The sequence below is a fragment of the Lagopus leucura genome, unplaced genomic scaffold (genome assembly GCF_019238085.1).
Source record: "Lagopus leucura isolate 7727_CA_CO unplaced genomic scaffold, USGS_WTPT01 Super-Scaffold_100040, whole genome shotgun sequence".
Lineage (NCBI taxonomy): Eukaryota > Metazoa > Chordata > Aves > Galliformes > Phasianidae > Lagopus > Lagopus leucura.
The window spans coordinates 739,829-767,489 of NW_024962289.1; the positions used below are offsets into that span (position 1 = coordinate 739,829).

The window sequence follows — 27,661 nt, forward strand, 5'->3', positions numbered from 1 at the left end:
CTAGCTCACAAATGCATTCATTTTTATCTTTAAAGGAGGGAAAAAGCACAAAGCTTCCAGGAAGGCTGGGCAGCACTGGAGCCAGCCACGTTGGCAGGAAAACCTCACACCGAGGGGGCACAGCTGTGTGTGCCTTCACTTCAGCTGCTGACATCTGTTGGTAGCACATCTTGTGTTCAGATGAGTGTCGAACAGGGCAGGGATGTGCTGGCTAATCTAGCAGGCTTGTTATCAGGCGCACACAGATGCAGTAATGCGGCGCAGCCATTGCACACAAAGGAAGCCAAGCCTGTGGCTGGTGTGGTAGCAGTTTGGCTGTGTGTAAACATGCTGTATGCAGCTCGGAAAAGTGTGAGAGAATGGTACCTGCTGCAGAAGGATCTTGGCTGCCTATTTGCCAGGCCTTGACCCTCTCCTCCCCCCGCCCAAATCTGCTTAAAGGCAGAGAGTTCAGCAGAGAAAACGATCTAATCAGGGAAAATGGGGGATGGATCCTGGTGCTGCTACTCTTTGTACTGCCTGGCTATGTCATACCTCTCCAGCACCTGGTTATCTTTCTTTTTTAGACTGTTTAAGCCAAGAAATCAAGGTGTATTGCTTCAGGCCAGCATGACATCTCTTGCTGCTGTTGTGCATTTTGTTCTGCAGAGATGGCGATGCAAATGATTGAGCAGACGTTGTGCCTCGATCACGTCTCTGATTCAGATGGAGAGAGCTGGCAACCAAGCAGACCTGACTCTGAGCAGTTACTTTGCCCCCTTTCTGTGTGCAGAGGGTGTCATTGATCTCCCTGTGCATTGCTACTGCACACGTAGCAGCATAGGAGGAGCAGAGCACAGGCTGCAGACGGTTACACACCAACAGGCTCCTGAGACCACATCCTTCCCAGCTCTGCCTGGTGTAGCTCAGCACTGACTGATGTCTTGAGGCAAGAGGGTTGAAATCCGTTAAGGACATAGTGCTGCAACATCCTGAAGCTGAATTTTTAGACTGGATAGTGGAAATCTAAATACATGTTGGCAGTTTTGCAATTCCAGCCAGTGTTGATAGCCTTGAGGCCTCTGTTTCAAGCGATGGGAGAGGGATGATTTTGCTTTTAAAATTGGTCTGTTATCACTTTATTTTTGTTGATGATGAAAGGAATTTGATGAGATGATCGAGATTCTTCCCCATAAAATTGTTCTCTTTAATATTACATCCGTTCTCTTCTTCTAGAAACCGTGAAAGGCTAGCTGAGAACTAGGAGGGACTGAGAGAAGACATAATCTGCATACTTTATTTTCCCAAAGCTGCAAAATATTTACATAATTTAAAAGTGCAGTGTGCCTCCCGCTGGTTCTGGCCCTATTTTTATTTATTTATTTTAGATACTGTTAGGGGTGGTGAGTTATTTATGGCAAGGCAAGATAAGTCGTACTCGGTCTTGGTTCTTATGATGTCCTTTGTGCCAGCACAGGAGTATAGCAGCACTGAAGAGCACTGAAGCCAAATGTAATTGTGTCAAGTCTTTGCATAACTCCAAGCAGAATGTCTTGGTATATAGAAAGCCAAATAGGTTGGAGTGTTCTCAGGTTGCTGCATACGCCTGCTCCCTCAATTCTCCAGTGCCCAAAGCAGAGCATGAGAGAGGTGGGGACTGTGCTTCCCATGGCCTCTCCAAAGGAAGCCAGCACTCAGCCATTCTTAATTTTGCTGCTAATCCCTCTGCTTATATTCTGTTTTGTTTGTTTACTGTAGCAAGCAAAAATGAAGTCCCATTCACTGGAACACAGGAGCCAGGAGCAACCTTTGTTACAGCCCAAACAGGTACAGTACTGCTGGCTTAGTGCTCACGCTGCCACAGACAAGGACAGGAGGTCTCTATGGATCCAGACAACTCTGCAGGGAGCAAATGTCAGTCCAGACACCATGAGGGATGCTTAGCTTGATGGATTATTTTATGAAGACGGGGTGATTTGGGGGATGAATTATTTGTGAATGGCTGGGCCTGTGTGAATTCAGGAAAAATGCACAGACCTGGACAGTAGTGCCAGAGAGTGTTCCAGTGTTACAGAAAATAGAGCTGGAATGGATCTCCAGAGTCATCTAAGTTCAAGGATTTGGCAAAGAGAATGTAATATCAGGTTCTAAGTGGTGTACTGAACTAAGTCTGAGTGAGTGATTGTGGGACCCATCCCTATGATTGCATGCAACCTGTGGGTCACAAGAGTTAATTCTGGGGCAGCCTGAAGGATGTTTGTAATACTGGAGGGAAAAAAAGAAGTCGGCAGAAATTAAAGAAAAGCTGTTAATCTCTCCCCCACCCCCAGCCCAGTAGTAGCACCAGCCATCTGTCAGGTTGGAAGCAGGCAGAAACAGGTTTGCTGCTAATCTTTGGCTCATGCCTGCATGTTTTTGAAGGGATTTTTCTATATAGATGTCTTATTTTGTGCATCTTTCCATTTTAAAACTCTCTTTTTTAGGACATACTGGGTATTCTCCCAGTGGGGAGCCCACTGACATCCAGCATCTCCTCCAGTATCACCTCCAGCCTGGCTGCAACACCACCAAGCCCCGCTGGCACCAGCAGCATACCAGGCATGAATGCCAATGCCCTTCCTTTCTACCCAACCAGTGACACCGTTGAGTCTGTCATAGGTAACTTTGCCATTTTCACTTGCTAGTTGGGCTTCCTCAGACGTGGATCACCAGGTATGAGAACTGGGATAACACAGGTGTTCCAGTGAACTCCAGTTTTTCATCTGTGTCAGTGTTGGCAGATTCCTGAGGCTGTAGGTTTTTTCTGTGACCAGGACATCACATGTTTTCCACGGGTCATTATAGGTGAAATTCACCCAGAGGACAAACAGAAGGCCTCTGCCACTTATTTGAAATGTCAGATGATGTAAAGGGCCTTAGTTTTAGGTTTGTCAAATTGATGAAAAGGGTTTGGAGCAGGCAGGAAATCAACAGGGCATTTTCTACAGCTACAACACTTTATATTCTAAACTGCAAATTTATAGCAAGGACCACCAGCAGGTAGATTGCAAGGACTTGCCCTTTACAGAATGTGGGACAGAGGCTGTAAAGAAAAGGAGAACAGAAGAGTTAAGAGTGGGGAATCATTCCTTTTAGGTAGGTACACTTTTTTTGGCCACCTGTTTTTTTTTTAATCCAACATTTCTGAGGTGATCTCATTAATTTGTTAAAAATAATAATAGAAATGAGTGGGCATGAGTGGGATGAAACTATTTTGATCGAGATTAGTGATGAGGTACGTTCAGGTAGATGTAAGACTCACAGGCATTCATAACCTTTCTTTATTTTTTCTCATCTTTGAACCTCAGAGATGATTTTGAAGTGTTCCCTTCTGCTGGTTTTCCTTTCCAAGCGGCTCTTCAACAAAGTAGGGACAAAGCAGAAGCCAGACCCAGACATTCACAAGCTAGTGCTGTTGAATATTGACGACGGACTTGAAAGAGCTGTTTGGGGAAGACTTATGGGAACTTCTGTTATTTCATCAAATATTTGTATTTTTTTTTTTAACATAACAATTAGAAGTGCTTTGAGACAAAGAGAAATTGGATCTGGCAAAAAAACCTGAACTGAAAAGCTGCCCATGACACTTCTGCCAAACTGTTGCACAGGACGGATAGTAGGGCTGTGCAGACTGACAAATAGAGAGCAAAGGCTCCTCTGCATGTAGGCTCTTTGGGCCATCCTATCTCTTGAAGTTGTTGGTCCTTTATAACATAATTGGTACCTCTGTGTCTGGCAGAGTCTGCCTTGGATGACCTGGACCTGAATGAATTCGGAGTGGCTGCCCTGGAGAAGACATTTGACAGCAGCACAGTGCCCCACACGAGTGGCATCATGATAGGTACATGAAAGCAACAGAGCTTTCTTTATCTTCTGCCAAGCAGTGTTGCCCAGTCACCTCAGTGGAGCCAGCCCAACGAAGCTCTAAAACCAGTCCCAAATAACATTGGTTAAAAAACAGCTATGATAACAAACTGGCAACCGCTGAGCATCTTTCAAGTGAAAGCTTGCCCTAGTTAACTAGCAGGGCTGAGTTCTTGCCATTAGGCCCAGGTGTCCTGGGGATGTTTCTTAAGACTGAATGGGACTTGCTTGAATTTTTTTTGTTGTTTTGATTTGCTTTTTTTATATAGCATGTAAGTAGACTGTAGAAGGTATCTGATACCTTTAAAACCAGTCCAAAGTATAACGATTTGCATCTTAAGCAGAAAATTCTCCTTAGTAGTAACAGGAAACTCAATGACCTGGTAATGCTATCCATCTGTCTCAGAGTGTTGCCATGAACTGCTGGTTTGATTGCTGTAATGTCTGTTTCATCTTTAATGTGTAGAGGTGGGCAGGGGCCTCTTCTATCTGTCTCCATCCAGGGAAAAATGAGATCTCATAGCTTTTCAGAAGTGGTGTAGTTTCTGGTTGCCCTGGTTCTTGAAGATGGGTTTTGATTTGGAGCTAACTTTGCTTTCCTGAAAGTTTCCAAGGGAGCCGCGTTACCTGGAGTTGTACTGAGGTGTGGAAGGAACCCTAAAGAATATCACTTCCACATCCTTTCCAAAGATGAGAGTCTGGTCAGAGAGCTTATTGTGAGAGTGTACTGGTAGCCTTGCTTCTGCCACTGCCATCTGCAGTGGCTTCAAGATCCTCCACACTGCTTTTCCTCTGCTGTGTCAGGGCTGGGTGTTACCTGGTGGTCTTCCAAGAAGGAAGATCAGAAAAGAGTGGGCAGCAGGGCCGAGATCTTCCTCAGTGTGTGTGTGGCAGGCAGACCAACCTCTTGAGTAAGGGAAGTGTTTTGTCTTTGGAGGTTAGGTTTTTGTTTGTTTGTTTTTCATTACAGATAGGTCTAAACATTCAAATATACCTAAAGCTAGTCACTGATTTTCAAAAGATCAGGTCATGAGCTGGCTCAGCATGACAGTCTTCTCACTGCAGGTTGTTCAGAAGCGTGGAAGGCAGAGGAACATGCTTTAAAAGGGAATTTTTCATTACCGAGTATTTCAGCAGATAGCAGATGCATCTTCTCTAGACTAATAGGGGCTGAAGTTGGCTCAGAAAACCTTTCGTTGCTTTGGCTAATGATAGAGCAGTCCACTGAACTCTGCAGAGTCTTACCCTATGTGGCTCGTGGAACAGCAGCTTCAGTGCTCCTCCTAAAGGCTTAGAGGGGAAATCAAACACAGTGAGAAGTGGAGGGAATCCTGAGGGTCTTAGGAGAGAGGGAAGCTAATGCCTTCTGCTCTGAGCTCCTGCGCTGTGCTCTGGCCCATGCTTCATGGTCATACATAGCCATCCTCTCTGTGTGTTCTTTGTCCAGGTGGGAGTTTGCTGCAAAGTTCTGCTCCTGTAAATATCCCCGGGTCCCTTGGAAGCTCTGCCTCCTTTCACTCTGCCTCTCCTTCTCCACCGGTCAGCCTCTCATCGCATTTCCTCCATCAGCCCCAGGGACACTTAAGCCAATCAGAAAACACGTTCCTGGGGACATCAGCTTCTCATGGATCATTAGGTAAATGCACAGTGTGTGTGTCCCATGTACATGCCTGTCTGTGCCATGTAAGTATTTTCTTTTAAGTTAGTTTTAATTTTAATGTATTATTTCACTGCTGCCATTTATCTCTTCTTCCCATGAGAACAGCAGCAGTACCAGAAGCTGCTTTACCAAGAGCTGGTTAATATCCTGACAACAAGGGAGCGATTCTCTCTGTTCCCCATGCTTCTAGACTGAGAAAAAGAACAGGAAAAAGAGCTCTGTCCTTTCCTACCAGCAGCATTCTGCTGTGACTTCACTAGGGTTGAGTTCTCAGCTTTGCCGGGTTAAGGTGGGGATTGCAGTTTACTCTTGGGTCTGCTTCGTAGGTTAGGTTGGCTTCTGAACCAACTGAGTTCATTGAATTGTTTTCCATATTTGGTGCAGTGTGGACCAAAGTCAGTGTTCCAGCTGTGTCCACTTTGATAAACAACTGATGGCCTCAAGACTACATGACACTTGCTCTGCTGACTTCTCTGTTTGTAACAGTAAATACTAATTCTGTTTATAGTAGAAGTAAATGTTTCTTCAGATGTGATATGTGCTCTAACCTCTAATATTCAGCTTAACATAATAAAATGATCAAATGCTTTTGTAATCTACTGCTGCATGCATTTATCTGTGTAACTGCATCACTTGTTTGCAGAGGCCAAAGCCATGCTTCCATGCCTTGTGATTCCTATTTGTTTGGCTGTAACAACTTCTACAATTGCAGTAATAAGAGACTTCAGAGGGCATCTCTGCTATTACTTAATGGTTTTCCATATGATTTACTGAATGAATATAAGCTGCTGTGTAGTTATTGCTTATCTGTATTGCAGCTTAGTTGGAAAGACCTAGTCCTGGGCTGGTTCCCATTGTGTTAGATGCTCTATGTGCAGAGAAGGCATTCGTGGTCAAAGGGACTTGCTATTTCAAATGTCCAATGAGAGCATCAGGTGGAAAGGGAGTAAAAAGAAGCCATGAGGTGAGCTTGGTCAGCATCACAGCAGCATCTGTGACTTGCCAGAAGCCTGCTCAGTGCTAGACTGCTTTTCAAGAGCTTTAAAAACAAAACGTGAGTTGGGGTCCTGTTACAACTTGCTGTCAACTGAGCAGTGGAATGCACCGACGATAAGTGGCTTCAGTCAGTGAAGAGCCCTTCCTGCTCTGCTGCATGACTTGTTTATGCAGCTAAGCCCAGAGTCAAGTCAACTTACTATTTTTCAGCTGCTGTTGGCTTGCCCTGACTGGGAAGTAAGTTGTGTTGGGTTAGCCTTCAGTGAGAGGCTTGCTTGCAAACACAGTCAGTTTGATCTGTAAGATCGCAATCTTCACTGCAACAATGTTTGGCAGTGCCCACACGCGGTGGTAAGCACCACTGAGTGAAAAGGACTCCTGCATCAAATGGATGCACCAGAGGGGGTCATCCAGCTCTGCCTGTGTGGGAGCTTTCCCTGCCAGTTCTCCCCATGGATGCTTATTTTGTGTAAATGCATTTTGGTTCTTAAAGCTACAAACTTCAAACAGTCAGCTTTGGTTCAGCTGTTTCTCTGTTGCTTTGTCTCTTAAGCCTTGACTCTCTTCTTGAAAGAGCAATGATTTGAACATCCTAAATTAGGGAAGTGGCTAGTTGGTCCTTCTACAGTGATGGTCACCAATTTTAGGCTAAAACTCTGCAGGGGACTCTGTATGGTTCCCCTGTGAATTGCCACTGTGACCGACTCCCGGGTCCTAGGGATGAAATAAATCATAGGATGATCTTCTCATTCCTCTGTGCACATTTTTGAATCCTGTATTTCACAGGGGTAGGGAGGAAATTGGGGAATTGCCAGCACCTGTGACATAACCCTCTCTATTTCCCTGTGAAACAGGTTTAAATGGGATGAACAGCAGCATATGGGAACACTTTGCTTCGGGGAGTTTTTCGCCCAGTACCTCACCTGCATTTCTGTCAGGTCCAGGTGCTGCGGAGCTGGCACGGCTACGGCAAGAACTGGATGAAGCCAACGGCACAATAAAGCAGTGGGAAGAGTCTTGGAAACAAGCCAAGCAGGTATGGGGGCAACTTCTTAAAGAGTGCAGAGGTGTAGCAGGGTGTCTTACGAGCACTGAAGTGTTTGACAGTCTCTCAGGCCCGGCAGTTCACTTAGATGGATGAGGATTTATTGCTATGCCAATTTTCATCCCATTACCTCTGTGGGCCAACTATATGGAACTGCAGCCCAACTGGAGGGGTACCCAGAATGTGAGGCAAAGCACGATGGGGTTTCAGAATTTGGGAACTGGGCAGGTTGATCAGAATACACTCCTGGGAAGGAGTGCATGGAAATGGTTATTTTTGCCCTGGATTCTCGCTTGGAGGCTGATCAAGTATTTAAACAGCTTCTTTTACCATGTTGGTTGGAATTTGCAGGCTTGTGATGCTTGGAAAAAGGAGGCAGAGGAAGCAAACGATCGCGCCAACACAGCTAACATGGAATGTGAACTGGCTCGGGAGCAGAGGGAAGCCTTGGAACTGCAAGTGAAGAAACTACAGGAGGAGCTGGAGAGGATCCACACAGGCCAGGACCCTCAGTTTCTGCGCTCCTTCTCTGACCTGGAAACCCTCTCACTCTCTTCACTTTACACCCTCCAGAAGCAGTTGCGGGCAAACCTGGAGAAGGTCGATAAGGTGAGTGGCAGGGCTCTGCAGGGGATGGCTTTGCTGCCTCTGCTCCTACTGATAGCAGCTCCCTGCTTTTCTGTACTACTGCCAGCAATCAGCAGCCTATCGAAGCAGTTCTATGTGAACGTAGCCAATGTGAGTTCTAGGAAAATAGCTACTTCTTCTCTGTACCTAAGGAGACAGAATTTCCAGTCGGTCAGAACTGCTCTGATCCTGATGCTCCTGCAGGAGGGCATCGTGCTGCGCCGCGAGGCGAACGGTGTTGCGGTTCCCCAGCCCGTGCAGCACGTGCCCCTGTTGTTTTCCCCATTCAACGCTTACGTTTTGCCCTGTGCTGGTCTCTCGCAGGCAGTATTTCAGATGCAGTCAGTGAAATGCCTTAAGTGTCAGGAGGAGAACCGCGTGGTGTTACCGTGCCAACACGCCGTGCTGTGCGAGACGTGCGCCGAGGAGGGCGAGTGCCCCATCTGCCACCCCAACAGGCCCCACGCCCTGCAGTCGTGACCTTCCCAGGACGTTTGTTCTGATCATATCATAGAACTTTTTAACTTTATACGTACGTACATATATATGTATGTGTACATATATATATGTATGTGTAGATATATCTATGTATGTGTGTATGTGCGTGTCTGTGTATGTGTGTATATGCACACGCACGCACGTACCCGCAGAAAACAGAAATTAGTTGCAGAGCACTTTTTAATATTTTACATCCCGTATCTAAACTGCCCCTCACCCGTGCCCCACTAATTCTAACTCTTGAGGAACTTTGAGAGCTGTTTTTAATACAGATCAAAGGGCCGTTTGCAAAGAGTCTGCGTTTCTCCTCTTTTCTATTTAGGCGATAACAAATTTTTGACTATTTCCAGAAGGATTTAGAGTGGGCAAGAGGGGCTTCCACGTGCTTTCCAGAGGAAAGAGTTGAGATCGTGGGGAGGATCGAGGTGCATTGAAATGACTGTTTCACGTCTTCGGTCTCCCTGCTCTTTCACTGACCCAGCTTGGTTAAAGCCGTCCTCCCCGATGGAAGCTCTGCTGGGTCCCTGCCTGGTGGGCCTCACGTTGCTGATCTCTGAATGTGCAGAAACTTTGTCTGTCGTTTAAAACAGCAAAGTTCACTTTTTAAAGTTTTTTACACTCTTTGTATATTTATATGAAAAGAAGAAAAGGGGGGAAAAAATATATATTGTACCTAAAGCAAGCCAGGCCCCCAGATTCAGTGACCAGTAATCATTGCTGATACAGCTAACGTTGCAGGTTTGAGCAGCCTTTCAGTCATCATCCTTGTGTCAGCTGAAGCCCTTTGTGAAAGGGAAATGGATACACAGGTTAGTTCTCTGCAGACACTCCTTTATTTAGTGGCTGCCTGAAGAATTTGTACCGCTTCAGACCAGATTGGTTTTCTTTTAGCCACAGAGACCTCTTTTGTAGTCACTGCTGGATCACGTGAAACAATTCCAGACACAGTCTAAGGACTCTTTTTTAACTGTTTGGACAGAGTTGGCATTCCCTGTTTCAGCAGCTCAGGGGTGAACCGTGGGCTGCTAAATCCAGAAGCCTCATGCCAGCCTGTGGTGAGAGAGAGCCCTGCATGGAACCAACTGCTGATAAATCAATCGCAGCTGGAGGCTGGAGCTGGAGAGGAACGTACATTCCTTGCTTTCTGCTGCTCCTAGGTGGGGATGCTTCTTCCTGCTCATCACTGTGGCACAAAACACAGTGCGTGTTACCACTGAAGCTTATGAACACAGCCACTGTTTGTATGTGCATATGAAAGTGTTGTTGGTGGGGAAACTCTAAAGCTGGTTGGTCTCGTGATGCCCTGTTTTTCGTGTTAGTAATGTTACAGAGAGGAGGGAGCTAGAAAGGAAGAGGACTTTAATTCAAATTCTCATTTAAGTGTTCAGAACTCACGAGCCGCTCTCTGTGGTGCTGTGATTGGTAGCAGTGTGGAGGTTGCTGTGTGTGGCTGTGTGCAGGCTGGGGTGCTGAACCAGCCAGCTCAGAGCAGAAGGAAGCATCTCCATCGGAGGGACGTGACTGCAGGGCTCCACAGCCCTCTCGCTCTCCTTCCTCCCATCTCAGCCTCCATTCCTGAGCACAGGCCTTTCCACCGCCCTCCTGTAGCTCTCACTGGTGTCTCTGACCTGCTGAGTTTGTTTCGGGCCGTTGTCCCCAAACACCACCTGCAAAAAGAGCTCAGGGACTTTCTCCTCGTTAGGATCCTCTTTGTGTTTGAATTTAATCTCTCAGATCATTTCAGAAAAGGCAAAGGAGGAAATCCCTCAGACCAGTCCAACACGAGCCACGCTTCTTTATAGGGAAAAGAAATGCCTCCAGCTTAGACCTGCCAGCAGCTGAGCTTTCCCATGACATCCTTTACCAGCGCATCCATTGGGTTTTCCCCTCGGGTGGATTGCAGTAACCTGCTGGGATCTCAACCAGAAGGCTGCTCCGTTCTCTCAGTACTGTTGCTTTGTGCAGGGATGCTGCCTGCGCTGCCCCTCCCAGCCCTTGGGAAAGCACTGGAACCTCCAGCAGCCCACTGTTGTTGTAGGAGCACCCAAATCATTACCAGAGCCTCTCAGAAAGCTTCCTATTTTAACACAAAGACATAATTAGGTTTGCTTCTGTAATTCCACCTTTCCTTCGTATGGGAAGGGTTAATATGCATTCCCAGATGATCTCTTAAGTACAGCTCTGTGTAGTTCTTTTGTTTTGTTTTTTCCCATTAACGTGTTGGGTTTTTTTTGTTTTTGTTTTTGTAAAAATGCTCTTTTTTCCCCCCATGTGTATTTTATTGTAACTAGCATCAGTTTTTTAATTTTTTTAATTTTAAATGGAGAGACACTGTTGGGTGAACATAGTGGCTATGTTGTTTGGTTATATAGCCTTTGAATGTCTGTGCCATGGGGCAGCACATCTGCCTCGGTCTGATCTTAAGGAAAGACCTTTTATTAAAATATGTGAACATTTCTCTTTTTTTTTTTTTTTTTCCTTTTTTTTTTGGAGCAAAAAGGAAGGGGAGGGAGAGGAGTGGGGGGAGAAGGAAGAAGCCTGATGAAGATATATATTTAAAAAGTAATTTTTTTCTAATCTAAATTAAATAATAGGAAATAAACCCTTGATTCAGGTCTCTGATATTCCGAAGAGGCAGAGCCCAGCAGCCTGCTTTGCTCTTCATGCTGTCCCCTTCAGCTGAGACTGGCCTGCTGTGTGCCCGTAGGATCTATGGGGAGGTGATGCTTCCCCTTGGTCCCCACGGGGCTTCCACAGAGGGGCACAAGGAACATTCCAGACCACAGTAAGCGTGTTTCTGTTGTTTTGTTTTGTTTCCCCCCCCCCCTTTTCAAAAGGTAAAACAATTTCTCTCTTTTAAAACTGATACCGAAGGACCAAAGAAATCTAAGCTTATGGGTGGCCATTGCATTTTACCTTCCCTGTCCCCATGCCCTGCCGTGGCCCCAGCTCAGCCCTCTCCTTGCACAGCCTGTCAGCTCTTCTCTTTCCTCCGGTGCTTCGAGAAACACTTCTTAAATCGAGGTCTCTATGAGTTTGTTTGCTGCTTTATAAACAAAGTATCTGAAATGTGAATGATTTTCTTATGCAGCCGGTGGGAAAGAGGAGGTCAGCTTTGTGAGCTGAGCAGCATTTGCTGCCTGAGGCAGGGCAGGACAGGGGAAGGCAGCGTGGTGCCCCGGGCCATCAACCATCCTCCCAGCACTGCGTTGTGGCTTCAGAGCTCTGCAGCCATCCTCTGCGTGCTGTGGTAAGACTTTGTACAGAGCAACCTGGTGCTATGAGGTGTGCAGCCCCTCTCACGTACTGTCGAGCTTCTGGCCGAGGCAGGAGCTCCCTGTTCCGAGCTGTGCAGCAATCCAGCAGAACCAAGGGCGGCAGGGCTGGCTCCATGTGATCCCTGCCCGGTGCTGCCCGTGCACACAGGCTCCCTGGTGGAGATGGACTTTTTCCCCCTTGGGGAAGCGTTGACCTCGGCGATGCTTCTCAGCTGAGAGCTGGGGGGAGGAGGGGAGCCTGGCTTGTGTTGTGAAAGCACAGTATCTTAAAGGTCAATAAGCTTTTACTTCGTTATAGCGAAACAATATAGAAGCAGATGGCTTGAGACAACCATCTCCTGGGTAGAGAGATACCAAGAAAACAAAGCTGTAGCTGCAGAGGGGGCTGAGAGGTGTGGGGAGCTGCAGTTCAGGGCCCCTGAGCTCAGCCCCAGGCAGGCAGCAATGCAGCACAGCACGGAGCTCCCCTTGAGCAGCCCCCAAAGCTTTGTGCTCTCCGTGCTCTGAACCTGAGCCGCGTGTGAGGCAGCCTTTCGTGCCGAACAGACTCAGTAAGCCATTGCTGTTCCTCTCTCTCTCTCTCTGTCTCCTTTTCCCCCATCTGAGAAGGAAGAATATCACCAGTGTTTTCCTTTACTCCTTGGAGCGATGGCCAGCAGCAGCCTCGCCGTTACTGCCGTATCGCGCGGTGTTTCTTTCCAAGTGAAGTATTCCTGCAACCACTGACTGCAGTGGAGAGATTTCTGGGGCTTCCCCACTCCGTAGCTTTCAATGTTAAAACAAAATAAGTACAGTATACATTAAAAGAAATAATAAGAAGAATAATACACACTGCAGTATTTCTGGTGGCGATTCGTGGCCCAGCTCCTCCTCACCACCCCCAGGAGGATGGAGCTGGGCAGGAACGCCCCGAGTCCGTGTAGAAGTTGGCAGAATGGTGATCAATGGTGTGTAAACGTGTTGTTGATTCCATGTATAGAACTGTGATTTCAACTGTCGTTTCTCTCGTACTCTGTAAATATGTGTTTTGGCTGTTGGAAATCTGGTTTAGACTCTTTTCTTGGCAGAATGAACTTGCATGTGGGGCTGGAAAGATCTCAATCTGTGTCACAGTTTCCAAGGGCAGGATGGATTTTTTTTTTTTTTTTTTTTTTTTTAGAGGACAATAAATTTTTATTTTTTTGCTAAGAAAAAAATAAGAAAAAAAAACCAAAAAAGAGAAGCAAAATAAAGCAGTGTGTGTGTGTGTGGTGTGTGTGTGTGTGTGTGTGTCCATGTGTGCATGCAGCACGGCCCCTCCGTGGCGATCGATGGGGGGAACAGAGCTTGGGGGAGGGGGGGTCTGTGCCATCACAGCACGTTGCTCCCCTGGACCAGGAATGCTTTGTTCCCCTGCTCCCTCCTGCATTGACCCCCTCACTGCGGGGCTGCTCTTTAGGATAAGGGGGAGCCGGTGGGGTTAGGTGAGGCAGACCCTTTGGAAGTGGCACAACCACAGATCCAGATGGGTTTTATCCCCCACGTTGTTGCTCAGGCTGGGAGTGAGGTGATCAGAGCCCCCGTGGTCACGGTTTTGCTGTCTATGGCACTGGACATAACATTGCTCTCTTCAAGTGTCCAAGAATGAGCTTTTATTTAAGGCTGCATTCACTGCTTATTGATCTACAAGCACAGCACTCATCCGAATCGCCCCATTAAGGACTGTTAGTAATGTGACAGCATCGTGTCCCCAGCACAAGTACCAGCATGGGACGGCATCCCCTCCACAAGCAGAGACCCTTCTTCACATCCCACTGCTGCACTGTGCTGCTCTGCAGAGCTGCATCCCCAACATGGGGACAGAAGCAAGTGACTGCAGCGAGCAAATGGCTGCTTTAATCCCTCGGTCAAGCCTGGCCATGGCAGTCAGCACCAAAGGAGCTTTGTTTCCACCCCCAGAGACAGCTTGACCTCAATTGCCTGCAGAGGAGCCACAGGCAGGAGGGTGATACTTTTAATTCCCCTGCAAACAGGGACCCTATGAGCTAGGCAGGGGCTGCCTGGGGGAGAGCTCTGGGTTCATAATTAGTTTAATTGCAGCTAAAAAAAACCAAGCACATACACAGTTAGCAGCCAGCTGCCTGCTGGGTGTTGCAGCTCTCACACCTGGGAATCCCAGGGGTGTTCTGGAGCCAGAAGCATGCAGCTGCTTAGCACAGGCTTGGGTGATGCTGGGCTCACAGCCTCTGGTTCTGGTGTTTCAGACCCCCAGGCGCAGCTCAGTGTGGTACCCATTATTGCTGCTGTGCTTCGAGCACTGCTGGGTGCTGGGAGCTCTGCAGGGATGCTCGCTGCCTCGGTGCATTACAGCCTGTGACCCTTGCAAAGGGAAACCCTCACCCCTCAGAGCCCCAGCAGACAATGTGGCAGGTGCTGCTTTATTACCCTGCACCGCCTTCTCCCACCTGCCACGAAGGCTGAGCCGGCACACCTGCTGGCTTTTAATTTAAAATGAAAGGAAAAAAGAGACAACCAAGGAGGGAGCCCTGCACTGATGTTGCTGCCCCATGCAGAGCCCTGGGGACACGGCCAGGCAATGTAGTGTTAGTCGGCAGGGAGATCCCCAACCACCCCAGGACCCTCCTGAGCCCCATGGGGGGCAGTGCTGGGGGCAAGGATCCCATTCTGGACCCCCACATTTAGGCCCCCCTGCTCCTCATGCTGCCTCCTTGGACTGCTTGGCTCGCTGCTTGCGAAGCTTAACGAAGGCCTGGGCCTCCTTGTCTCCCTTCCTGCACTCCAGCAGCTGCAGGATCTCATCTCCTAGAGGGAAAAAAGGGGAGCGATGTGGGGTAGGAAGGACGCACGGTGTGGGGTTGGTTGTGGGGGTGAGATCCCGCCCCCCGTACCGCCAGGTTTGGGGTGGGTGAGGGGGAGGCGTGTTTGGGGCACCCAGCCCATGTCAGCCCGGTCCTCATCAGCATCCAGGCCCGGCACGTGGCACAGTGGGAAGAAAGCTTCTCCCTCCAGGTCGTTGGCACCCAGAGTGTCGTAGTCGAAGACAGTGAGCAGGAGACAAGCCCCATCCTGGCGGCATTTCTCAGAGGGGATGAGGCTATGGGGTGGGACACACGGGGACATCTCATCCCGTCATTCATTCCCCCCATTTTGGAGCTGTGGGGTGAAAGCCCATAGGACACCCCAATTTCCCCTGCTGTGTGTCAACCTCTTTCCCCAGCGTCAGCCCAAGGAGAGGGGACAGGAGGTGAAAACCCACCGCAGGACTCACGTCTGTGGGGTAGGGATGGGGAGGTGGGGGGCTGCTGGGTGCTGAGCTCTACATACAACTCGAAGGCTTCATCGAAGAGGGGGTGCAGCTCATTCCTCTTGCACTGGGTGCTGCGGGCCACCACCTCGGGAAACTCATGCCGGGGCTCCAGGGTGAGCTGCACGAAGGGGTCACTGGAGCCTGGCAGGGTGCAGCCATCAGCCCTCTGTTTATGGGGCATCCTGGGCATCATCCAGAGCACCCGGCCCTGCAACGGGGCTGAGACATCCCCGCCTGGCCCAGGGTGACTCCATACAGGGAAACAATCCCCTTCTTCCCTCAGCAGACCCTGGGTTGCAGCCCTGTGCTCTCACCGTTGGAGTCCAAGGGGATGAGGTTGGCAGCATTGAGCACCTCCACGCGCAGCTTCTGCTCCGAAGGGCGGTACAGCGCTTTGATGGTCACAGCTCCGTACTTCTCTGAGCTGATGCCCAGCTGCACGGCATGGTAGAGGGAGCGTTATGGGGGCCTGGAGGCATCCTCCCAGGTCCCACAGAGCCCAGCACTGGGATAAAACCACTGCTGACAGGGCAAGGACTGAGGGAGGCCGTGGGCAGGCTGTGTGGGGGGCCCTGACTCCCACCTGCTCTTGGATCCTGTTGCTGAAGTACTTCTGGATGAGCTTGCGGCTGGTGGAGGAGCAGAGGGCCAGGCGGCTCTCCAGTGACTGCAGAGAGGATAAGGGGTGACTATCAGGGTCTGCAGCCTTGGGGACACCCCTCTCCATAGAACACCCAAAGGACATCCTGGCCCCCCCCAGCACCATACCAGGAAGGCAGTGCTGTGCAGGGTGTCCAGAGGCAGCCCGCAGCCCTCAGCATGGAAGCACAGCTCCAGGCTCTGAGGAGGAAAATGCTGTTAGCAGCAACCAGGTGCCCACGCAGGAACCCTCCCCCAGCCCCCCAGGTACCTTCAGGGCACAGTGCAGCTTCCTGCAGTGCTGCACCGAGGGCACCTGTGGGCCAGCAGCCGCTGTCAGCACGGCCAAGGTGTGATGCCAGAGCAGAGCAAGGAGGCTGCGGGGCAAAGGAGGGGGCAGTGAGCTGGGGGATATACAGAGCACACACAGGTAACCAAGCTCACCCCACTGAGCTCAGCCCCACAGCCCCACACCAAGGACCCCTCACAGGGGTCACCTTTTGAAGTTCTCCTGGACCAGGTGCTCGTTGAGGTACTGCAGCTCTGACTCCAGGAACTTCATGAGAGGGAGGATGGACTGCATAGCAGGAGAGAGGCATTGGGGTGGGCACGGGGGGGGGGCTGCATTCAGCAGGGCACAGCAGAGGGGTTGGGCCAGGTGCTTACATCCTCAGGCTCCTGAGCATTGCTGGGGGCTGACAGCTCTTGAATGTGCCTGGCAATGCCCGCTTCCAGCTGCCAGGAGAAAAAGCACACAGAGACAATGAGGTTTATTTCCATCCCCTTGGGTTAAACTTCCTCACTTCAGGTCAGGCGCAGGGCAACCTGCGGCAGGTGCTCACCTTGGTGGCCAGGGCTTGCACCACGTCCTGAACCTCATGGTCCAGACAGCAGACGGTGCTGTCGAGCTGATGGTGCAGCGTGTGCTGGATCTGCTGCTGGTCAATGACAGCCCCCATGCGCCGCTCCAGCTGGGCCCAGTCCAGCTGCAATGGCAGCTTCAGGATGAGCAGCCGCAGCTGCTTGATGTTGTTCACCACGATGCAGAGCTGGAGAGGAAGGTCATTACTCAAGTTATCCCTCTGGCTCCAACCTCAACCCCATTTTCATCCTCGTCTCTATCATCCCTCCCACTCTCATCCCTACCCTAATTCCACCCTCATCATTCCCATCCTCATTCTTATCCCCATCATTTTCATCCCGTTCTCATTCTCACCCACATCTCCATCCTCTTTCCCATCTTCATCCCCACCCTCATCCCTACCATCATTCCCCTCCTCCCCTCTCCCCAAACCCACACGTTTTCCCTCCTGATTTTCCACGATGACAGCCATCAGGTCCAGCTGATCCCCATGAAAGCCAGACCCAGGATACTGGCTGCTCAGCTGCTCAGGAACAACGGCCAAACCTTGCCTCCCCCTAAGCCCTGTGTCCTGCCCCAGTACCAACCCTGTTGGCTGCTTCACCCTCGTTCTGCTTGCTCAGTGACAGAGCCTCAGCCCTCTCCTTGATGAGCCGGCAATACATCAGGGCGATTTTGCACATATCCTGCATGGTTGAGAAGGAACAAGTGACACCAGCAGGGCAGCACGGAGAAACCCACTATGTTGGCATGGGACACTGGCCCCATTCGTTGGGACCTGACTCTAAAAGTAAGAGGAAACTTCTGCTGCTTGTGTTTGCTCGACCAGTCCCAAGAGCACAAACCTCCACGAGTTTCACCATGATCATGAAGGCTTCCTCAGGATCCGGCCAGTTGAGCTGCTGCCAGGTCTTCACGATCTGGGCGTAGCAGGTGGACAGGTCAACAGTGGACGTGCTGTGCTTGTTGTGCTCCCCGAAGGGCGTCAGCTGGGAGGGCACGGAGCAAAACCAACCCAGTCATCCCCGACTGGAGAGCTGCTCCCTTTGTTTTAGGACCATCACCAGATCTTTCCTACACCCACCCTCAATCTGTGCCATCACCTGACCGCTCTGGGGAATGGAGGAGATGGGAATGCAGCGCCCCAGGCCTTCCCTCATTCTCCATCCCAGTGTTGAACAGCAGTGAAGAACAGGGTGAGGAGCCCCTGCCCCCATAGCTGCCTTCCCTCTTTCTGAAGGCCAGAAGAACCAGCTGATAGCATAAGCCAAATCACAGGGAGAGAAACCAGGCTGCAAGAGGGACCTCCGTGGTGGCATCAGTGCCATGAAACAGGCATGGAGGTAAGGACCACAGAGGAGTAAAGAGCCATGGGAAAAAGAACCCACTGGGGGTGTGTGAGGGAGCTGGTGGGACCCCAAATGCTGGGGGAGATTTCTCCTCCTGGGTTACCTGGTCCATCTGCACAGCCCTCTGTGCTCTCTCCAGTGCAATGCTGTAGGCCTTCTGCAGCCACTGAGGCACAGCTTCCTTGAACCACTGGTGGAAATCACTCAGAGCCAAAGGCCCATCTCTGTGGATGGAGAAACCAGCTGAGAAACCAGCTTCTCGCAGTGCATGGTGATGGCATGGGGCTTCCAACCCTCCATCATCTCATACACAAGAAACAGAATAAGGAGAAGACTCCCCTTTTGGATGCCCCCATCAAAACCCACTGAGAAATGAGCATAAAAATCATAGAATGTAGTTGGAAGGGGGCCATCAAGTCCAACTAAGGATCCCAATAAGGATCATCGAGTCCAAGCCTGAAACTCTTCTGATGATGCTCACTCCAACACCAGGCCTGCTCTGGGGTGGAATTAGGGGTGGAGTGAGAGCGAAGGCTTTGGTGTTCTTCCAACACTGACTGCTCAGTGCCCCATTCCAGCACCACCCCTCTGGCAGGCTGATACCTCTTCGGGAGGAAGTCCTTCATCTTGTAGAGCTCCTGCAGGTTCAGGTAGAGCTGGAAAAGGCTTTCAGCTGTGGGTTTGGACATGCCAGCGTCGACCTCGCGCAGCTGCTCCTGGACGTGCTCTGCAACCTGGCAGCGACAATGGGGAGAAGGGCAGCTCATGGGCCACAGGGTTAGAGGGGTCCAGCTGGGAAGGCATGGGCTGTCTGAAGCCATGGGGAGAGGGGCAGCTCATGGCACTCCTTTTCATGTGGCATTTGAGGAGATCTTTTGGGTCAGGCAAATTGACACATAATGATGGTGATTCTAGGGGAGTGCAGGGGAGGATGGAATTTCTACAGCTTGCTTTCTTCCCAGGCTTGCAACAAGAAGCCAAGCCTGAAGGCTACCTAAAAATCTCAGCCAGGCTTTAGACCTCAGCCCCAGGAGTGCAGAGCAGCCACAGGATCACTCACCAGGCTCTCCAGCTCCAAGTAGGTGATGGAGAAGAGATTCAGCTTCAAGGTGCTACAAAGAAAGAAACAGAATCAGGAGCCAGTCCCAACCCAGCAAACCCAGCCCATCCTATTCCATTAGAGAGAGGAGAGCACTGCAGGACAGAACTGGGACCGCTCAATGATCTCCTTTTGCAGGTGGAACCCAAGGACCAGGGAATGAAGCATCAAACTGCCTCATTGCTCTTGGTCCTGTGGAAGGTGGTTGAGGAGGGGTTTGAGCTCCACACCCCACCTGATGAAGAAATTATTCCAGATTTTGTGGCATTGCTGGAGATCTCCTATCACCTCCAAAAGGAGTTTGGCCAAGGCTTTGCTGTTTTCCTCCATGGTCTGAAAAAGAAGGAACAGCTCATTTGGGATGCTCAGCGATACTGAAGTGACCTGACCTCCATTTGAAACGGATTCATTTCTATGATCTGTCCTTGTGAGGCAGCAAGCTATCCTTGGATCCACACGTGGAACACTGAGTTTGTAGGGCTGGTCTGAGCACCATCGCTTTGGAGTAGCAGAGGTGGGAACTGACCTTCACCATGGGCTGGAGGTGCAGCTTCTTCATGTGGAACCATTCCGTCGTGCCTGACTGCAAGAGAGGAGCCGCAGTGTGACAGCACTGAAGCTGCAGCACCAAGCCAGCCGTGGGGCATTGCAGGAAACCAGGTAGGGGTAGGGGGTGGACAGGAGGCTCCACTACCTTGAGCGCCTCAGAAACCATTTTGGGGAGATCAGGGCTGAGTGTGCACAGCTCTCTGAAAGCTTTCATCTTGCACATCTGGACCAGGACCCTGCAAAAGGGAGAACCGTTGACAAAACCCATCACCAGCCCCTCCAAGACAACACCTCTTCCCCAGGAGGCCCTACACAAACAGTTCTCCCAACAACCAGACTCACCGGAGCAGGGACTGCAGCCTCTCTGTGGACCTCGGGACAGAGAGGGGGAAGATGATGCGATACCTCCGGATGAGGGACACCCCATAGGTCAGCAAGGACTGGAAGGACTCTGCCAGCTCTGCTTTCTGGGGGATGGAAGGGAACATGCTGTTGTGCACGGTGCTGGGACTGTTGGGCCTCATAGAAGAGAGCCCAAGGCTCTTGCTCCTTTCCTGAAGCCCCCAGGAACTGCTCCCCAGAGGGGCTGAGCTGAGTTTTGTGCTGAAAGCTCATTGCTATGCGTGAAACGTTCCAAATCTCAGCACGGGATTCAGATGCCCTGGGAAAACAGGCCATGGAGAGGCAGCAGGAACTGGGTCAGATTTAATAGTCATTGGGCTTGGGACCTAGGCATGGTTGGATAGCAGCAGCTTCTCTGTGATGGGGAACAAATTCCCTGGTCTGTCCCGGTCCCATAACTGTTTCCCACCAGTAATGCCCTGCAGCCCATCCCTGAGGTCTCTGGGCAGCCCCACACCCCACAAGTTCCTGCCCTTCCCTAGAGGGAAATGCAGCCAGCAGGAGATGTGAGGTCACACCTCCCCGTGTCCCACCTGCTCCGGCCGCAGGCGCTCCTGCATCCACTGGTACTCGATGCTGGTGATCTGGTGCAGCAGGCAGCTGCTGTTGAACTCCAGGCTCTGGTACAGCTTGCTGTACGCCAGCCACTGCCTGGGGATTTGGGGAGAGGTTGAGGTGAGCCCCAAGGGGGTGGCACAGGGTGCTCACCAAGGCTGTTACAGCCAGAATGGGGAAATGGAGATGGAATACTCACGCCATGACCTGGTGGAAGTCAGAGAGATCCTTTTGTGTGGCATGCAGGTACAGCACAGTGCTGGCATGTGGGCTCAGCTCCCCATCCCAGGCGGTGCTGCCGGCCTGCCAGGATGCACAGCTGGGTCAGGAACTCTGCAGTAGGCTGGGAATGTTGTTCATGGGGCCCCAGTCATGGCCAGGCGTCTCCTGACTCCATCACGGTGCAACATGCCAATGTGGCAGCCATCAAGATCATCATCCCCCATCCCAACCCTGCTGCTCCTCTCTCCTTACGGCACCTGGTGCTGCAGGATCTCATGAGACACCAGCTGCTGCAGGAGGTGGCGGTGCACGGTGTAGCTCGGCTGCGTCCGGCTGCAGATGGTGGCCCTCTGGAATGAGACAAGGCATGCAAAGCACGTGAGCAATAACCATCCCCTGCCCAAGCAGTTGGAGAGCTGGGAACACAGCTGGGAACATGGGGACGCAAACAACGTGGGGTTGGAGACCCCCGTCTGAACTCAAGTCGAAGTGTGAAGTGTGTCAATGCCTCCAGTCCCAGAGATGGGACACAGAGGATGGGGATCAGTGGGCGACCCTTCCTGCCGAGGCGATGGTTCTCTCGCTCCTACCTTCTTGTGGGTCAGCAGGAACTGCAGGTGACATTGGCCCCGGTTGGGGTACGTCTCTGTGCGCGGCTCCAGTTGGTACCACCGGTCATCCCAGCAGTGCAGGTCCTGTGTATGCAGAGATGAGGTGCAGGGAGCTGATCCACTGTGCTGGGGACTCGGCATCGCTCCTGGGAGCTGTGCTGCCATGCTGCCACATCACCTCCCCAGCCTTCGCTCACATCCAGGGCTCACCTTTAGACGGAGGACCACATTCCCCAGGAAGTCATCCTGCCCTTTGTCCTTCCGAGCATCCTTAAAGATCCTGAAAGGCAGGAGCAAGAGGATGAAGGGATCCACGCAGCCACCAACCGGCTGTGATCCGGACAAAGCAAGGCAATATGGAGACAGCAGAGAACTACTGCCCTCCCTCCCTTCCTCCAAGGACATTTAGTGAACCCAGGGAGCAAACACACGATGCCCACAGCCCCACGTGGCAGCACGCACCGTTTGAGGCCATGGAGGTCCGTCAGCTCACCCAGCTTGTGCCGCACTGATTCCACCGTGTCTGAGTCCCTGGGAGCAGAAGCAGCAAGGGAAAGGAATTCATGTGATCAGAGAACATTCCAAGGGGAAATGGAGTCCAAGGGGATTTTTGTGCTTGGAAATGTGTGCAGATCTGAGGGTCACCCCACTGACCCTCCCAGCCCCATGCTGGGAGGCAGAACCCTCCTCCAGCTGTACTCACCACATGTCCAAGTAGAAGCTGGCTGTTTCCATGTCTTCAAACTCCCTGGAAGGAATGGTTAGCAGCACACGTCAGGACAGCGGCCTTTGAGAGGTGGGGATGGAAGCGGAAATAGACAGAGGTGGAAGTGAAGATAGATGGAGGTGGAGATAGAGATGCAGATGGAGATGAGGTGGAAGCAGAGATGGAGAGACAGAGATGTGGAAATGGAGACCCCACCCCACACAGCCTCAGAGCCCTGAGACCCCTTAGTAGCAATGGGAGGAACGGGTGGCAGATTACAGGATAAACGTCTCATCCCACACCGGGTTGAGGGTCTGGCTGATGATTTGGGTGCGATGGATCTGGTCTTCAGGGATGAGGTCCTTGACCACAGCCTTCAGCCTCCTCTTGCTGTTGGGGTGGGCTGGCTCCTGGCTCTTGGACTCGATGCCCAGCAGGCAGTACGGGTCGCTGTACCCTGCGAGAGCCAGCAGTGCTGTCCCCACTGAGAGCAGCAGCTGTACCCTTTCTGCAAAGCCATCCACCCAGCTCTGCTTACCGCTGACGTCTTTACCCAAAATCCCTTTGGCTTCTTTCACGGTTGCTTTCAGACAAAAAATTGGGCTCTGGCAGAGAGAAAAGATTGCTTAACAGAAGGGAAAAGCAGCCACAGTGTTTGCTGCTGGATGCACCCCAGGAGGTGATGCTGCTGCGTGCTCAGCTGGGTGTCACTGACCCCAGGAAACGGTTCAGTGCCCCCTGTCACAAACAAGCTCAGTCCCTGCGCAGACCTGGGGCATTCCAAACCCAAACACCCAAATCCAGCAGCACCCCAGCACAAAGCCCGCCCTGCTCCGTACCTCCAGCTCCTGGACCTGCTGCATGATGGTCCTGTGCTCCTCTGCATCCATGCCAAAAGCCTGTTACAAACATTAGGGCTGGTAACGGATGTGGCCCTGCTGATGGTGGCTGGAGGGCAGCCAAGGACTTTCCAGCTGGAGCAGCAGGAAGGCTGGGAGAGCTCATCAGGGAGAGCCTTCTGAGCGCCCCGGTGCCATCCCCAACCCTGTGGGGTCTTTAGGAATTGCCTACTGAGGGTCCCATGGAGAAGCACCCACCTTCTGCACATAGGCACAGAGCTCCTGGCTGTCAGCAACGTGTTGGGGCTGCGGTTTGCCCAGACGGTGCCGGATGGTGTAAAGCACCTCCTGGTAGAGCAGGGCCAGCTGTGGGGACAGTGCCATCACATCACTGCCTTTACAGCGGCCTCCCTTATCTTTGCTTGCCCTCCCCCTCCAGTGCACCCAGGGGTTGCTGACAGCAGGGTGCTCCTCCTGCACCCAAAGGGGCTCTCCCCCCCCCCCCCCCCCCCGATGGCCCCAGTGATGGGGAACCCACAGGAACCCACAGGAACCCACGTGCTCGTACCTCCTGCTTGGAGAAGCGGTGTGAGAGATCCATCTGGAGAAACAAGAGGGGAAGGAAGGATTTCCCATCAGGTCTGGGGGCACAGTGATGGTGGGTAGAGGGGACAGGGTGGGCTTGTCCCAGAAGTGCCATTAAACCCCAATGGCACTTAAGGCAATGAAATGAAAACCATTTTCCTTCCGCCTATCTTCACCTGGGGATGGCGACCCCAGTGGTGCTGTGTGCCATCTGGGGCAGCTCGCAGTGTTTGAGCCCCTCGGGGTGCAGTGGGGTGACTCAAAAACAAACAAAACAACAACAAAACCCCATACTCATATTTTGGAAATGTTTGAAACTCATTTGGTCCTTTCTGTGCTGAGCACGAACACAGATTGAGCTGGGGTGTTCAGGGGGATGGATGAGCCCAACCCAAGACCCGGAATGACCTTGGGATCCTCCTAGTGGGAAAAGAAAAACACCCACTGGATCATCACTGTTTGCTTACGGCAAATCTAGGGCTGCCATAATCCCCTGACCATCTGTGCTGGGTTCTGCTCCACCACCACTGCAGGTTAACACGGGAGCTGCTCCTGCTTATGTGGATAACAGGTGCTGAGCTGGCAGCAGGAAGTTTGTTGTTTTGAGGGCATTCAGTCCTACTTCTCCCTTGGCTCCAGCCCCAGCCCGCTATGGCCACACGCTCCTCACCCCATTTCTCCACCTGAGCACATTTCCACCATACATCTGCCAGCCCTGCACCCTGCACTCCCACAGCCACCTCGCCCCGAACGCCATCCCCATCCCACAGCACCTACCTCGGGGTTCTCTTCCTCCCTAGGGAGGCTCCCCATAGGTGCTCCACCAGCAGCTGCCATCCTGGGGCTGGGCTGAGCAGTCACCCCAGCACTGCTCTGCCTGCCCCCCCATGATCATGTGCTCAGAGGAAACCACAGCCCCTATCGCATCACGGCTACTGGAGCAGAACGGAAGCGTAGAAGTTGCAGCATGCAGCACCCACAGCTCTGTGGTGCAGGAGTGGGGTGAAGGGAAGGCATCGCATGCAAATTCAGTCATTAATTGTGAGCGAGGGGTTGGGAGAGAGTGGGCAAAAGCTGTCACAGAAGGCAAAAATCATTGGAGGTGAGGAGGACACGCAGCAGTGGCATGGAGGACCTGGGCTGCTCTGTGGAGTACTTCATGAGCATGGGAGGGGGACCCCACAGAGAGCAGAAGTCAACTCCATGACTGGGTATGGCATATAATGGGATATAATGGGATATGCAGCACGGCCCCAAAGCTGTGGGGTGAGAAACTGCAGCACACAGATACCCTGCGGCACCCCGAGCAAGTTTGGGCTGGGAACTGATGCAGTCACTGCACACATGGATGGGGACAGCCATGGGGTTTTCCAGGCATCGCAGCTCATTGAGCAAAAGAGCAGGAAATGAGTGGGAACCCAGGGCTGCTGATGGCCTTCGTCCATGTAAACACTTCATTTGATTGCAGCATGCAGACTTTTGCACCAGCAGCGCCCTTCCCTCCGATCCCTATCAGAACATCGACCAGGCTGAGCTCAGCATCACATCCTCTCTGCTCCCCACTCTGGGGCTGCCACGTGCTGCTCTTTGTGCTGCTCAGTGCTGGGCTCAGCCCATAGGAATCCTGGATTAGTGTTCCCTTCACCTTGGGCAAGCAGCAGATGGGACACACAGAGGAGGAGGCCCAGCCCAGCCCTACAGACAGCGATGCTGAGCACTGACGTGGGACATCAGCACGGCATGCTGTTCTTATCAGAATAAAGCAGAGATGTGATGACGTACGGTGCTGCTGGGAAACAAATGCTTTCGTCTCTGAGTTTGGTTTTGGTTGCAAAAGCAAAATCTGTCATAGCAAAGAGCAACTGCAGAGATAAAAGCACAGCAGGCACAGCACCGCCAAGCTGCTCGCACCTCTGCTGCTTCTCACCAGCAGAAAGTTAATAAGGACAGAGCAACACCATCCACCCCAGCACCAAGAGCAGCTTCCAGAAGTACCTCAGCTTTCTGCTTAGCAGGGATAACCCCATGGAGCTGAATGCTCCCCACCTGCAGGCAATCTGCAGGACCTTGCACTCCCCTGCTCCCAAAGGTCACTGACAGCAATCAGTGCTGCCCAAACCAGCTCCCCCCGCACACCAGTCCACCCCCACGAGCACAGCCAGGGGCACGCACCACAGATATGCACAATACAGAGCAAACCCTTCCATCCCCTTTAAAAATAATTCACCCTGAAGGAAAAACCTCTTCCTCTATAGGCCATAGGGCTACATAAGGCTACAGGCTGCCCTGGAACAAATTGAGTCCATAGTTAATAATAGGGGTTACAGCTGCTGCTTTGGGGTACCAGAGCTAACAGGGCAATGGACAGCAAGAGGCATCGCAGCCTTCAAGATTTATCTCATCTCCAAATGAGAACCTGGCACAGAGGGACCCGTGAGCACAAAGCACTGCTGATCTTCCTACCTCTGCACCTGATAATCCTGAAGCCACCGCCTGTCCTTATCTGAAGCTGAGCAGAAACGGGCAAACGATCAAAAAACTGATTTCAACACACATCCCTCCCTCACTTCTCCTTTTAAACCCCGGCTCCGATGACTGCGCAAACCCTGTGATGGTTTGGCAAACCACGCCGCAAATGGGCAGTGAGGGGAGTGGGAATGGGGTGGAAGGAGCTTTCACAATGAGGGCAGTGTGGGCCCAGCCCCCCCTGCAGCTTCCTGCTGCCCCAGACCCCCCGATGCTGCCTGCCCTGGGTCTGGAGAGACGAGACCTGAGCGAGGCAAAGACAAAATGTAGATAGGCAGCATTTGCTGAGCCAGGCTCACAGCCCAGCTTCAACAGCACAAAGCAAATCAATACCTTTTGCTCCAGGATCCACCTGTCAGCAGTCCGTCGTCCTGGGGCAGGCAGGACACAGCAGTGAGCATGACAGCACAGACAGCTCTGAGTACAGTGGGTGCTGCAATACGTTTCCAGCTCAGGCTCAGGAGAGAGCAGCATTTCCAGCTGACTCACCCAGGGTTTGCAGACGGCTGAGTAATGGCAAGCCTGACTGTGGAGAAAACCCTCGTCTAAAATTAACTTCCTCACCTCGCGTGGCCTGGCGTTCCAAACCAACACACAACAAATAATAATAAGGGGAAAGAAATAGAAAGGCCAACATTTATCACTCGGTCTCACTCAGCAGAACGGTGTGGTGAGGAGGGCTCAGCCCCTTCCTCAGGCTGCAGGCATTCCTGAGCAGGTAGGCACAAGCCCTGCAAACACCTTCCCCAGCCCAAAGGATTTCAACAGGACTTTCAGGTCCTGCCATAGGACGTCTGTGAGCAGCTCCTGCAGTAACTGCTTTTGCACAACATCTCAGAGAGCTTTGGAAATACCTCATTTCACCACAGCCCAGCGAAGAGGGGAAAACAGCCCCGTCTCGGAGCAGGGAAGCAGGCACCAAGAGTCACAGCACAGAGACAGGACTGCACACATCAGCTGGAAATCTGTTTGTCCAAAGGTTTGCTGGATCCAACACGAACTGCTGCCCACGCCCTGCCGTTCTGTGCCACGGTGTAACACCACACCACAGGTCTCATCATTTCTGACCTGCTCCTTCTCCCCTTCTCACAGCATGGAGGGACAGCAACATCCATTAAGAAGCCGTTGTAAAAGGCTCTCAGCTCAAAAGCCACTGATTTAGCTCACTAAAATCCACGTTAAGAACAGGAATATTTCATTTCTTCCGGCCTAATTCACCCCAAATATTTTTCTTTATTTTTTTTAAGGCAGCAAACACTACATCTTCACTGCTGACTTTACTGCTTGCCCACGCCAGCAGAAGAGAGATTCAGCTTGAAGCATGGAGCCGAGCTGCCATGAAAGTAATTACAGAAAACTTTCTTCCCTGGAGCACACTTAGTAGTGGAAGGATATCAGAAGTAAAAAGAACCAAGCCAACGCTC

General features: G+C 51.6%; 2 protein-coding genes across 8 annotated transcripts in view; one reads left to right on the forward strand and one right to left on the reverse strand.

Annotated features, from left to right (window-relative positions):
* UNK (unk zinc finger) overlaps positions 1 to 8,817 on the forward strand; it is a 36,197-nt gene extending 27,380 nt beyond the window's left edge. For 5 of the 7 annotated variants that reach the window (XM_042883753.1, XM_042883757.1, XM_042883751.1 and 2 more), the window contains 7 exons: positions 1,738 to 1,806; positions 2,463 to 2,637; positions 3,758 to 3,859; positions 5,330 to 5,518; positions 7,393 to 7,574; positions 7,935 to 8,192; positions 8,535 to 8,817. In XM_042883753.1, coding sequence (XP_042739687.1) covers positions 1,738 to 1,806; positions 2,463 to 2,637; positions 3,758 to 3,859; positions 5,330 to 5,518; positions 7,393 to 7,574; positions 7,935 to 8,192; positions 8,535 to 8,690 — 1,131 coding nt within the window. In that variant the 3' untranslated portion in view covers positions 8,691 to 8,817. The remainder of the gene's footprint in view (positions 1 to 1,737; positions 1,807 to 2,462; positions 2,638 to 3,757; positions 3,860 to 5,329; positions 5,519 to 7,392; positions 7,575 to 7,934; positions 8,193 to 8,534) is intronic. The other 2 variants (XM_042883754.1, XM_042883755.1) reach the window with 2 other exon arrangements.
* Positions 8,818 to 14,553: 5,736 nt separating this feature from the next.
* UNC13D (unc-13 homolog D) lies at positions 14,554 to 26,801 on the reverse strand. Its single transcript, XM_042883818.1, has 32 exons — positions 26,571 to 26,801; positions 23,695 to 23,727; positions 23,385 to 23,492; positions 23,127 to 23,186; positions 22,826 to 22,892; positions 22,567 to 22,744; positions 22,285 to 22,329; positions 22,044 to 22,112; positions 21,792 to 21,861; positions 21,561 to 21,665; positions 21,228 to 21,320; positions 20,948 to 21,051; positions 20,727 to 20,844; positions 20,134 to 20,258; positions 19,937 to 20,027; positions 19,769 to 19,825; positions 19,478 to 19,575; positions 19,204 to 19,255; positions 18,747 to 18,877; positions 18,247 to 18,367; positions 17,640 to 17,783; positions 17,382 to 17,480; positions 16,775 to 16,981; positions 16,599 to 16,667; positions 16,430 to 16,509; positions 16,204 to 16,309; positions 16,062 to 16,133; positions 15,877 to 15,960; positions 15,608 to 15,728; positions 15,311 to 15,434; positions 14,875 to 15,080; positions 14,554 to 14,788 (listed from the first exon to the last, which is right to left on the reverse strand). The coding sequence occupies exons 1-32, from the start codon at positions 26,709 to 26,711 to the stop codon at positions 14,682 to 14,684; spliced, it is 3,285 nt and encodes a 1,094-aa protein (XP_042739752.1). The 5' UTR covers positions 26,712 to 26,801; the 3' UTR covers positions 14,554 to 14,681.
* Between the last annotated feature and the right edge of the window lie 860 nt (positions 26,802 to 27,661).